This window comes from Periplaneta americana, chromosome 10, assembly GCF_040183065.1.
Source record: "Periplaneta americana isolate PAMFEO1 chromosome 10, P.americana_PAMFEO1_priV1, whole genome shotgun sequence".
NCBI lineage: Eukaryota > Metazoa > Arthropoda > Insecta > Blattodea > Blattidae > Periplaneta > Periplaneta americana.
The window spans coordinates 77589533-77602453 of NC_091126.1; the positions used below are offsets into that span (position 1 = coordinate 77589533).

The 12921-nt window shown below is 32.2% G+C and overlaps 1 protein-coding gene across 7 annotated transcripts in view; it reads right to left on the reverse strand.

The window, feature by feature from the left end:
• Window positions 1-3590: 3590 nt before the first annotated feature.
• LOC138707810 (serine/threonine-protein kinase NIM1) overlaps window positions 3591-12921 on the reverse strand; it is a 918589-nt gene continuing 909258 nt past the window's right edge. For all 7 annotated transcript variants that reach the window (XM_069837750.1, XM_069837753.1, XM_069837752.1 and 4 more), the window contains 2 exons: window positions 12591-12833; window positions 3591-9432 (listed from right to left, as the gene is read on the reverse strand). In XM_069837750.1, coding sequence (XP_069693851.1) covers window positions 8717-9432; window positions 12591-12833 — 959 coding nt within the window. In that variant the 3' untranslated portion in view covers window positions 3591-8716. The remainder of the gene's footprint in view (window positions 9433-12590; window positions 12834-12921) is intronic.

Here is a 12921-nt window from a genome sequence, read left to right on the forward strand (position 1 = left end):
TGAAAAACAGAACAAAGTTTCTTTTCTATTTATTTCAATTATTTCTTTATGAAGTTATAAATTAATCACGTACTGGTACCAGTATTATATCAGCTTTGTTCACGTTTAGTTGTGAATGCTGAAACACTCATCTTAAAGACAGGTAAGTTACTTTGGAATATTTGTCTATGTCTAGGTTAGAGCATTCGCTTTTTATTTTCCGGATACACTGCAGCTTATTTAAAATATTATTGTGCTTATTTTTACGAAATGTAGGTTTGTTTCAGATTTTAATACACTGAGGTATAGTGCACATAAATAAAGACTGCATTTGGGCTGCCATAAAGCCATCCTTGACGTTATAGCATCAATTTCGAAAGCAGCAATGTGTTGCAAGGTATAAAAATCTTGCTTACTGCCAATTGTGAAAACTTTAATAAATTTGGAAAATGAACATTCCATTGCGAAAGTAAACATAATACAAAATAATTTTTGCCAGAATTGTGGGAAAAGTTGGCTCAAAGAAAAATAGTTACATTATAGTGTATGATAAAAATTCCGCTATTTTTAGTTTCTCTTTAAACGACATTATACTTAAACTACCGGTACTTATTCTATTATTTGAATGTTTTAGTTTTACAGAAAACAAAAAATAAGTATTTTCAATTTCTTCTCCAGATTTGTCAGATCAATAAACTTGACTAAAATTATGAATGAATATTTCATCTTATGTATTTATTACCATTTATAACTATAGATGTTACATTTATTTTAAATAAACCTGTTTTCTTTTCGTTTAAATTTGCATTTAATTTAAATAGTCCCTAGATACACTTAACTAATCCATGGTACAACATCTGTTTACACTTAAAATGTTAATAAAAAGCTTCAAACTAAGCGTGAACTAAGAAATGCGACAACTTTTATACATCCATACTTTGTTCTAAATGAGAGAGAAAGCAATAGTGAATAATTGAGACTTTCTCCATTGCTAGTGGATTATAGAATAAGCTCATAATGTTTACGATAATTCTAAATTTTGAAGATGTCGGATGTGAGTTTTTATATAATTCACTAGAAGTCCAAGTTACTGGTACACATTTTCTGAATGTAGAACATATTCAAGAGTTATATAATCTATAACAGCGTTTCTCAAATTATGGTGTGCGGACCACCTGTGGTCCCCAAGATAGTCCCTTGTGGTCCTTCAAAAAAAGCAGAAGAAAAGACAAACTTCAAACGAATTGCATATCACTCTATAACTGAAAATCTCAGAATTTGGAAGTGTCACATGGCAATCGCCTTTCACTTTTTCTCTCAGTACTGATATTTATGAAATTTATTACTCTATCCGTCTACTGACTTCCCCACTCTACTCTCAAAACAAAAGAAGGATTTAAAGCACTATGAACGTGGTATTTCTCGCCATCTTTTCTCTGCACGTCTGGCACCACCCCCGTAACCCAGCCAGGGACCACTCAAATTCATAACAAAGGACTGAACCTTTCTTAATAGTTTTGCAGACACCTAGTCTGCACATTGAAATTGTCACATACTGTACATCGTACACCAATTATACAACTCTAAGGTCACAATTTGAAACTTATTTTCCAAGTAAATATGACGAATTTTCATGGGTTCGTGATCACTTTCATTGCGATATTGAAACTAACAAACTTTCATTGAGTGAAAAAGAACAGTTAATTGAACTCTCGAATGAGACCGGACTTAAAATGAAATTCCAAGTGGAAGGTATGGTTAATTTCTGGACTGCATCACAACTGAAAAGACAATACCGTATAGTGAACTGTAAAATGGTGCTTTGGAAATTATAATTCAGTTTGCTTCTACGTATCTGTGTGAGAAAGGGTTTTCATCACTAACTCCAATAAAATCAAAGTAGGCTACCGGTACCAAAATCGACTCGATGTATGTGACAATCTCTGACTTAAGCTTACCAGCATACTTCCAAAAATAGAACAACTGTGCAAGAATCGGCATGCTCATCCATCTCATTAATGTGAGTACCAACATTTATTTATTTATTTTTTTTTTTTTAGTTAATAAGTTAAAGATTATCGAAACTCTAATAGCCTTGAATTATTAAAGAAACAAAAATGAATTTTCTTCTATTAACATTAGCTTAATTAGTTAATACTAATATAAAATTAATTTCATTTAATTTATTTTAATTAATTAATTCTATTTTAAAATATAAGTATATTAAGTTAATATTAAAATATGCTACAAAAATGATAAATGTGCTTTTGAAGGGAACGAGAGTAAGGTGGTCCACGGAACTGTTCTGACTTAAAAAAGTGGTCCTCACTTCAAAAAAGTTTGAGAAACGCTGTTCCATAAGAAGTTGAGGCTTCGTCAATAAAATAAAGCAATAAAAATGGAAATGTGTCCCTATGTACAATATATTTCGCTATTCAAGAAATTTCATTTTTAATGAAAGCCTTCAATTACTTTCACATCAAAGCCATAGTAGGCCTACCTACTAGCCCTTAACAATAGAAAGAATTAGAATGACTGTTCAATTACTGCCATATGAATTACACATTAGCAGTACCAGTAACGGTATTTTCTCTAGAAGACTTTGAGAAATTATGTGGTTATAGAGTAGCAAGTAAGAGTGAGTCTACTTTCTAACTTCTTTTCTATCAAAATCTTATTATAAGCTATGAGCCATTAGTCACAGCTTTGAGCAATTATCTCATGTTTGCTACGTTATTTTAAGTGAATCACAGATGTAATGCCTTCTAGATGTAGCAACAAATAGGGCAGCTATATCATCAAACTATTATGAAAACAATGCAGCATTCCATTACATGAGACATAATTTCATAAATATGTACCAATTATCTTCATTGATCACATGCCATATTAGGTAATACATTTCATTTATTAGAAACTTAATGAGAGGGAAAGTTTGGGAAGGGGACAGAAGAAGGGTTAGAGAGGGGGAAAGAAGGGATATATTACAGGTATATGGTCGATATTAAAATATAATCCTACTAGTAAACTATAAAACTCTAGAATAAGTTTGTCTTTCACTTTTCAAGAATGAAAGGACGTAAATATGGTAACTATTATTTATGTTATCGGTATAATACTATCTCTAATATATTTGCAACAAAGTGGTGGGGCAATTAAAACCAGGTGTAAATTAAGTCTATTTAAAATTAATAATTCTATTCGTAAAGTAAATGTCAAACTGCACATAATCTCAATTACGGGGTTAGGTACAGTTTACAGCAGTAAAATTTTTAGAAATATTCAACATTTCTTTCCTCCATTACTGTATCTTGTACAATAATGAAAATTGGTATATGTAAAATACTGTCCTGCTATATAAAAAAAAAAATACTTTTATGATTAAAAAAAATTATTTATATATATTTTTTTCAAAATTCAAAATGGTGGCAGTTTACTGTGCAGTGATGAAGCATTTCCCTCATAACTCATAAACTTGTTAACTTTTTTATGTTCTCCCTCTTTATTTTATTGCTGAAACTTATGTTTATAATATCATGCTATTTCAACTACATTTCTTAATAAATAATATATATATATATATATATATATATATATATATATATATATATATATTTTTTACTTTGTGTTAGAAGACAATCTATCAAAGGCAGAGAAGTGATGTTGCATCATATTGTAGATATGACATGCATAAATACACTGAAAAAATTCATCATAGAATGTTGGATAGATTTTGAGTTATGTGGGAAACGCTTCATCACTGCACAGTGAACTGAATTTAAAAAAAAAAATGTAAATAATTTTTTAAGTCGTAAAAATATTTTTTTCATATAGCAGAAGGACAGTGTTTTACACATTTCATTATTGTACAAGATACAGTAATGGAAGAAAAAAAAAAGTTGAATATTTACAAAATTTTACTGCTGTAAGCTGTACCTAACCCCTTAAACAGAATGAGGATGAGTAAACGTATTATTTAACATCCGAAATGTATACTATGTAGGCCTACAGATTTTCTTGCTCTTTATCCTATCATCTTCGTAAATTGTGTGTTTACTTTACTTTAAACATTTAAAAAAATTGAACATGTCACAACTCTTCAGGTTATCTAAAGCTTCACATTTATTTGATATCGAGACTAAGATATTACAGCAATTGCTTTTACCAACTGGATTTAATGAAAAACAATTCCTTCTTTCGATACCTAAGGCTGATTATTGGTTGTACTTCCTCAGTCTCTCAGAAAAGTGCAGGGAAAGTACAACAAAAATAGGCCCGATAATCGTCTTGTGTAGTATCTTGATCAGTCAATCATTTCATCTATGGTAACCAAAAAGGAAGATAGAATACCATGGAATAATAATAATAATAATAATAATAATAATAATAATAATAATAATAATAATGATGATGATGATGATGATGATGATGATGATGATGATGATGATGATGATGATGATGATGATGATGATGATAAATTTTGCGCATTTTAAATCTGTATATGAAATGAAAGTTACTTTTTTATGGAGGAAGGACCCGAAAGCTCATACTGCAGCATGACATGAGGCTTATTGTGCTTACCACTCCTGTTCTGTGAATGATACTTGTAGCCAATTGACCGCACTCTTGTACAAGTACAGCACACCACCCGTGAACTTAATCCGGGATATGGTATGGTTGATGACGATATATGAATTAATCATGGCAAAATGAGTCTGAGGTCCAACATCGAAGTCATCCAGCAATTCTGGCTCAATTGGTTGAGGGGAAACCCCGGAAAAAACATAAATGAGTAATTGTTCCAACCAGGATTTGAACCAACACATTTCATGATCATCCACAGCAGTGGACAAATAATAGATACCACACTTGTGTATGTGGAAAGTTCATTTCTACAGTGAAAGAATACATGCTTATTTATTTCTGAAACATAATTTTAAAAACAATTCATTTGGTACAGTACTCTAAACTAGCATATAATATACTTGAACATGAATGATGTGTTTAATTGTGATGTGAGTAAAATTTCTGTTCATGGAGAAGGGCTCAACTTGAATTGCTTACTGATGAAATACATTAATGAATAGAATTTTCTGAATTATGTTCATTCCAATTTTTATATACATAATTACTATTTATTTATTTTATTTATTCAGAATCTGCCATAGTTTAGACGGATTATTATTTCTTTTCTTCAGACTACATCACACAAAATTATATATTTTTTGTAGTTATTATTTCACAGTGGTGATTACTGAAACGTCCTTGTTAATATGCTTAATATTAGCATGACATATGTATTTAAAAGAAAGGAGGTCAACACGAACAAAGACCAAAATAAAGAAGCTCCTCTCATAAAATTCTCTTTTGCTTTTTAATAAATCTTCACTGTATTTACAACACCTAGTGATCTGCTTCCACAGCTGATTATAATAGCCATGAAATTACATAATAGCTATATGTCAAAACTTTGAAAAATCCTGCTTTTGTATTGAAGATTCCTTTCACTTACATCCTACAAGAATATTGAACTCAATGGGAATTAATTATAGATATTTTTTAGTCATCTATATTCTATATAGCCTTCGCTCAGTACCATATTAGTTTTGTGATCATATTTTCATATTTTCTGTGTGTATTTGAAATCTGTTCCAACCTCTTGTGTTTATAGATATGAAATAACACCTAATCTCACTGTGGTATAACTTAATAAGAAAATTCAGGGTTTAATCTCTGCCCAGCTGTTTTGACTTATTCACCTCTGACACACTCAGAAAGAGTAATTTCAGAATATTCCCTTCTTTCGTCCAAATGATAGTCGTTTGAGTGTTATATATATTCAGATATTAGTCACACAATTCGCATACTTTGTTATAAACCAAATTGATTTAAATTCTAAAAATTATTACATCTTCATGTTTACGAAGCATATTGACTTTTTGTACTTCCGTAGTGCTTCGTTTATATTCTTGTTATCATATGCTTAAATTGCTATTGTTCAATTGTTGACACAAGATATGAATTTACAGCCTCGTTAGAAATTTGTATTTTAATATAGGCCTATAATATTTAGTTTGCAATAAAATTCTTCCCATATAGCTCTTCAGAACGATTTTAATAGAATATTATTGCGAAACTTGATTCCAATTTCAATGCTGGCAGGAGAAGCCTTACATTTAAAGGTGGAAAGGAAGTTCAACAAGAATTAATATTTGATAATGTTCCAGTTCTGTACCTTCATAATTTGTTTGTAAGCTAGATAATGAATCAAACATCTACTTTCAAACGAAACTAAAATGCATGTCAATACACAAGGCCTTAATTTAAAATTTTACTTGAAATAAATATAATAGTATACATCATGTTTTTGTCCAACAGGAACTAGAAATTTTCATTATAATCGAACAACTACCTGTATACAAATCAAATACAGTTAATTTTATATTTTCTCAGTAACGTGAAATAACTTCAAGAACTCTGCTCTGATTTGGGACACCTAGACAATAAAAAGTATCTTAATTTAAGTAAATAGAAATGCTCATGTTAAAAGAATATCATTTATGCTGACCAATATCTATGATTTAACTTAAAACAGAAAACTGTAGATATTGAGATTATTACAAAGAAATGAGACAAACCAATATAAAACTGCAACCTATTTACATTCAAATTTACTAGAGTATAAATGTTAATGATGATGATAATAATGATGATGATGATGATGATGATGATGATAACAACAACAATAACAACAACAGGAATAGAAAAAGAAAAAAGAAAAAACAAAAACTTTGTTGTGTTGATATAAATTACTAGTACATTGTAAAATTGGATGAACAGAAACATTAGAATAAAAAAAATAAAAATAAAACTGGAAATGCTTTTACTTTTACTTGTACTTACATTAAATTTATTACAGTATAGCTCGAAATTTACCTAAGACTTAGTCATAGTTAGCCCAATGAAAACATTAGCTGAACATCTAGAACATACATTTTCCACGTTCGTAACAGGGGTTCCAATCCTGGTAGCTCCAATTGGAATTTGTTGTGGACAAAAACGATACTTAATGGTAGGTTTTCGCAGTGTACTTCCGTTTCCCTTACCAACATTCAATCTTTGCACCATTAATCATAATCATGCAGGCTATATAGACCGCCTGCCATTGTGTAATATATATTTTTAAATTGGTTTATTTTACGATACCCATAATCAACTGCGATTGTCATCTAGCATCTCAGTGAAATGAAGGTGTTAATGCCAGTGAAATGAGCCCAGGGTCCATAGCCGAAGGTTACCTAGCATTTGCTCTTATTGAGTAAGAGGGAAAATCCCAGAAAAAACTCAACCAGGTAACTTGTTCCAACCAGGATTTGAACACGCGTTCGCTCATTTCACCGTTACTTCACGATGGTGGACCCCATGGTATACTTAGAGCAGAAATATTTGAAGTTAAATTGCCTTACTCCTAGACAGGGACACTTGTTTGAATGACGTTATATATATATATATATATATATATCGAGAGCGACACATACACACACATTTGTTTTATAGTTTTTCCATAATGTAATTGAGTGTTTTCATTTCCTTATACATAAGCAGTATAGGAAAACTACATCAATTCAGTGCTTGTCTCTATTCACCCCTTTGAGCAATTAAGAAAAAGAAAAAAGGTTTTTAGAATGTATTTAATTAATTAAATGTTGAAAATAAAAGTTCCTGGAACAAAATTTGCACCCTAACACGTATATATTAGCATTAAAATATTTAATTCACTCTTTATTACAAATTATTGTATGCACTTACAATTTTAAAAGTGTTTCTATTCACCTAATTTTACGGTAATGCATATATATTAAACTACCCAAATGTCAGTTGCACTTGCAATTTCCTGCAATCTTAGATAAAAATGTCTTATGGAATTTACTTTCCATTCCAAATAATTTCATTTTCTTAAACGAAAATCAAATTATTGCATTTCCTATTGTAATTTCCCTCGCTTTTCGTCCAAAGATATAGGCCGCATATCAAGCAGAACTGTATGTCAGATCATCTCAGATTCTTGTCATAAAATAAATTATATTCCACAAGAGGATATGCAAATGTATTCCATACATTTACGTGCAATTTAACAAGTGAATACCGTATATCTGAATGATTTTAATTGCAGAATTTAGAATTTGGACTACACCTTACAATAGGGAGCGTGAATAGATGGACGTATGTACTGTAGTACAATTTCCAGTTATCTAAACTCGTAACATAGAAATGTGCTACATACTTTGGCTCATTTGTTGTGCCCAGTTAACTCAAAGATTAGTCCTTAATTAAAAATGTTTTCGTTGTGATACTACTCGTTTTAAAGTGTCTGTCTGACAAAGTAATTAAATATCTTATTCAATAATTCTAGAAAAATCAATGTGTTGGACTTGAGTACCTACATTCTTCTCCTTGGAGTACATAAAGTTTAAAATTGATACTAGGCTCGAGATGTTCAGAAACTGCGGTGTTACTATAACACCACTGCAACTCAGAGGGTTAAATACATTCTTAGTTTAACAATAAGGTTACCAGGTGGGGTCAATTACATTGCAAGTATTTCCATTAATAAGGAAAGTAGGATGGGTCACAACTGAGGAAAATTATGCAAGGAAACACAATGTACATTTATACTCAATCTTGAAAGTTGTTGAAACACTTGAGTAAGTTTTGATCACATAGAACTGCCAGTTTATCACAGAATAATACAGGTTCGAGACCTGTTGTTCTTTTCTGGCTTATGCCCCTTTGACTTCACAGCTGCCGATTTGCTTCTCCTGCCAAATGACGAAAGAAAAAAGTGATTTGTCGATGGACTTCTACTAGGAACAGCTGAGGGAGATCCGTCGGTGTCGTCCATAGATGCAGCTTCCACATCCAAATATCCTTGACGTTGTATTCGATGTATAACGATCCTGTATGTTCCTATGACGGCACTTCTTGCTCCCCGACTAGAATGCTCCTCGAGCATGGCACTTGTTATTCCGAAATCTAATAGTTTCTTTCTGGCTAACATTTCAGTACCGTAGATATCGGTTTCTTTCTTCTCGGAGCCACTGTAACTTTCCTGCCTGCTAAGCGTCTCCCTCTCAACTGCTATGGTGTCGTCCCCTGAAGATGGCCTATATGCACCGCTCTCACCACTCTTGCCTGCTACCAGGTCACTCCCAGATCCCACACTCTCTTTGTTTTCCCCACTAACGGAAACATTCTCTTTGCTGTCTGTCTTTCCTGGGACAGTCTCTGCATGGTTCTCGGGTGTCCTAGGAACAGGGGATTGGAAAGTTGGTGACAGACTGTAATTCTCTGACGGACCAGGAGTTGTAGGAAAGATAACACCCTTTAACCAATCAGAGTTGCGAATTTCCTGAAGACCGAGTCGTTCCCGAGGTGCTTTCTTGAGAATTCCTTCTGTAAGGTAGAGAAAAAGAAGTGATTAGTTTCTTTCATCTTTGAACTGTTCATTTTAATATTATCACTCTTTGTTAAAATAAAAACATACAAGAATACATTGTGCAATTCCTACCAATGCATTAAACATATGATTTATGGAAATAATTATAATATCCATGTATTAAATTATCTCCTGTGTCATATTCTTGGTTTCCAAGTCCTCCCGTATTTTGCCTAGTGCAATTCCAAAATATTATTGATAATAATTTAATGTAAATAAATATTATAAATTAATGCTTTCAGGAACTATTTTGGAATTCAGAGTAAAAAAAAAAACATACAATAAAATTGTAATAGATTTTCATTTGTTTCTACTAGTGATTATTTATCAAATTACAGAATCTCCAGTTATAAGGTTCTTTTATGTATAAAAGCATTAGTCTTATGTAATCACTCTTTCTATCGTGGTGCTGTAGAGAGAGAGAGAGAGAGAGAGAGAGAGAGAGAGAAAGAGTCATAACTTTGGTACACTGAAACTTCTCAATAGTGGACACCTTATAAAAGTCCGGTATCGAGAAGTGTTCATTATTGGGAATATAACATAAAATGAAACTACCATATTTTGACACCATATAAAAGTCATGTTAATTTTGAATACAAAATTTTTATAGCGTAAATTACTATATTAAAAAGTATTGAATATTATATATTAATTTACATTATGAAAATAGAAAAAACCTAAATAATTAATTTTACTGAACATTTAGTATTAGTCCTACTTTTCAAATTTTAAAGAAATCAGACATTTTTGTCAGTTACCTTATCGCTTTCTTAATTTCACTTCCTGTATTCATTTCTACAACAGAAGTGTATTCTATGTCCTTGAGCATCACCTTACTACTCAGCATTTAGGGCAACATAGATTATCAGCATGACTATCTCGACCACATCACAGTGATCACAGAATGTAGCAGCCCGTCTTGGCGCAACAAGGAAAGGTAAGAGAATTGGTAGGGGAAGCTCTGTCACCAAAGAAGGAGAATTCGACTACGTACACTGGCTTGCAAAACTTTTGTCCGATATACTGTACAGTTTTTCTCGTTCTTTAGTTGGTATTTGTACTCACTCTAGGACAGTAGTGTAGGCGTCAGGTTGTCTCCCTGCAGGTAACAAACCACCCCTCCTCACAACAGAAAGGTTGTATCAAGCTACTTAGGAAACTTAAAGAAAATATGTTTACTTAGTGGTCTAGTGATATAGATAAATTGAATAAACACGGCATTTTGTAGCTCCTCCTCACGCCACGGTTCTTTGCGTTATAATGTGCCTATAGCTTATTTTTCTTTGGCTGTTGTCATGTTAATAACACTACGCTAATAAAATCACAATGATTAAAGATGATACCAACAATCAATAAATTAATATTCTAAAAAACTGGTAAATAATTTTATTAAGACAAATTTTTATGGGTACATGTATAATTTAAAACTTGATTGTCAATTATATCCCGTCGAATTCAGCAGTTTAATTTATATTTTGCACACATAAAAAAAAAGTTTTCATATTACTCTCATATAGTAATTGAACGAAAACGTGGATGTAACGAACTAAAAAATAAGAAAAACATATATGAATAGCAAATGTCTGTGCTTTCAACACCAAACATGATATTGGAACCATATCTGATACAACAAAGATGTGTAGATGGAGGAATATTGTCCTGTTGAAAAAATATAATTAGATCAGGTGGCAACATGTGCATGCTATGTAGCATACGTATTTTCCAGTATGTAGATATATTGCTGGGAAGTCAAATTCTCTTCAATTTTGCACAGAATTCCTCCTCATAGCCTGGAAATCCATCCCCAAACAGCGACAGAACTGCGTTGTGTTGATATTACATTATTCTGGCTGGAACCTTGTGGACCCAATAGGACGAAATACATCAATAGGCCCATGACTGGTGTTTGAGAAAATCTTTTAATCTGAAAATATTACATTTTTCTATGAATATTCATAATATTCTTATCAAAACGCGATGTGATCTATTCTATGTTGATGATCCAACATGGTATTTATACATGCAGGGAAGATGAAAAATTTTCCTGGAATATAATATAGCCCAATACTCAAGAGAAATAAACAACCTGTTTTAAACATTTCGGTGCAAAATAGACTCAATGTTGTATTTCTGTCTGTTACATATACCTTGCTCTAAAAGTTTGTCTTTGGTTCGATTAGCTAGGTATATACCTGCAACTCAGAGTTACAATACTTCCCTTCCCAAGACGACATGTGGAGTGAGGTATGTAGACATATTGCCAACATAATATCTCACAAAGTTCACTTCCACATTATTTCATAGGACAAAAGTTTTGCAAGCCAGTGTACAAGATGTTGCAAATCGCATGAGAGACATATCCCAAGGCTTAAGAAAATCTGAGTAGGGTTACCAGATGACTTTCGATGTTGTAAGTGCGTTTCTTGTCCGCTATTGAGAAACTGTAAAGTAAAAAATATGTTTGTACAGCTGTCCGTGTCTATTATAGAGAATGTCTGCTACTGTGAAGGTATTTTCCCATAATAGTGCATGTAATTTTGCAGAGGAATTTCAAAATGTCCGTAATTTAGAGGTGTCCACTATTCAGACGTGTCCATTAAGAGAAATTTCACTGTATAATTCTTTATAAAAAGTACAGTTGCCTTATAAATTAACCACATACTGCTATCACGACTTATCATTGTAAATTATTAAATTCTTTCACGTCTTAATTTGTGTATTTGATACTAATAGACCATGTCATTCCTTATCAGTATCAATAGAGAAAAAGTTTTGTTTCTTGTGATATACAAAAAACATACCTCGTAACATTATTTTTATAGTCGTTATTTTAAAATTCGCAAGTTCTGATTCGTTATCTATTGCATGCAGAATGGTTTGAAGAGTTGGAGGGCGATTTTTTAAAAAGAAACTGTACCGTACTCAGTGTGTCGAATTCTGGTTCTAACAAGAAGACATAATTGCTAATTGTTCATAATTTTAGGTGGAGAACTGAAGGAAAATAACAGTTTTGTTAAGATCAGATACTGTATATGTATTTAGATTTTAAACATTCCAATGTCCATACAACAGGATGATGTAATAAAAGTTTTACACATTTTGCCGTGACACTTACCAATCACCTTTCTACACTGGAAGGAGACATGGCCGGGAATGGTAAATACCCCCTCAAGAATATGTTTCTTGAGTGTTGCAACAGTCTGGGCCTTAAATGGCATCTGTGCTGTTACCATGAAGTATAGGAGAACACCAAGTGCCCATATATCAACAGGCGCCCCCAAGTAGCTCTCATCTCTGAACAGTTCAGGAGCAGCATATGGTGGAGACCCGCAAAATGTGTTCAACTGCTGTCCACTACCTGAAATTGTAGAAAAATAAGAAACTATGAAACCTTCCAAAAACTGATTCCAGTCCAAAGTATGGATGTACTGGTATATGTCCATCTT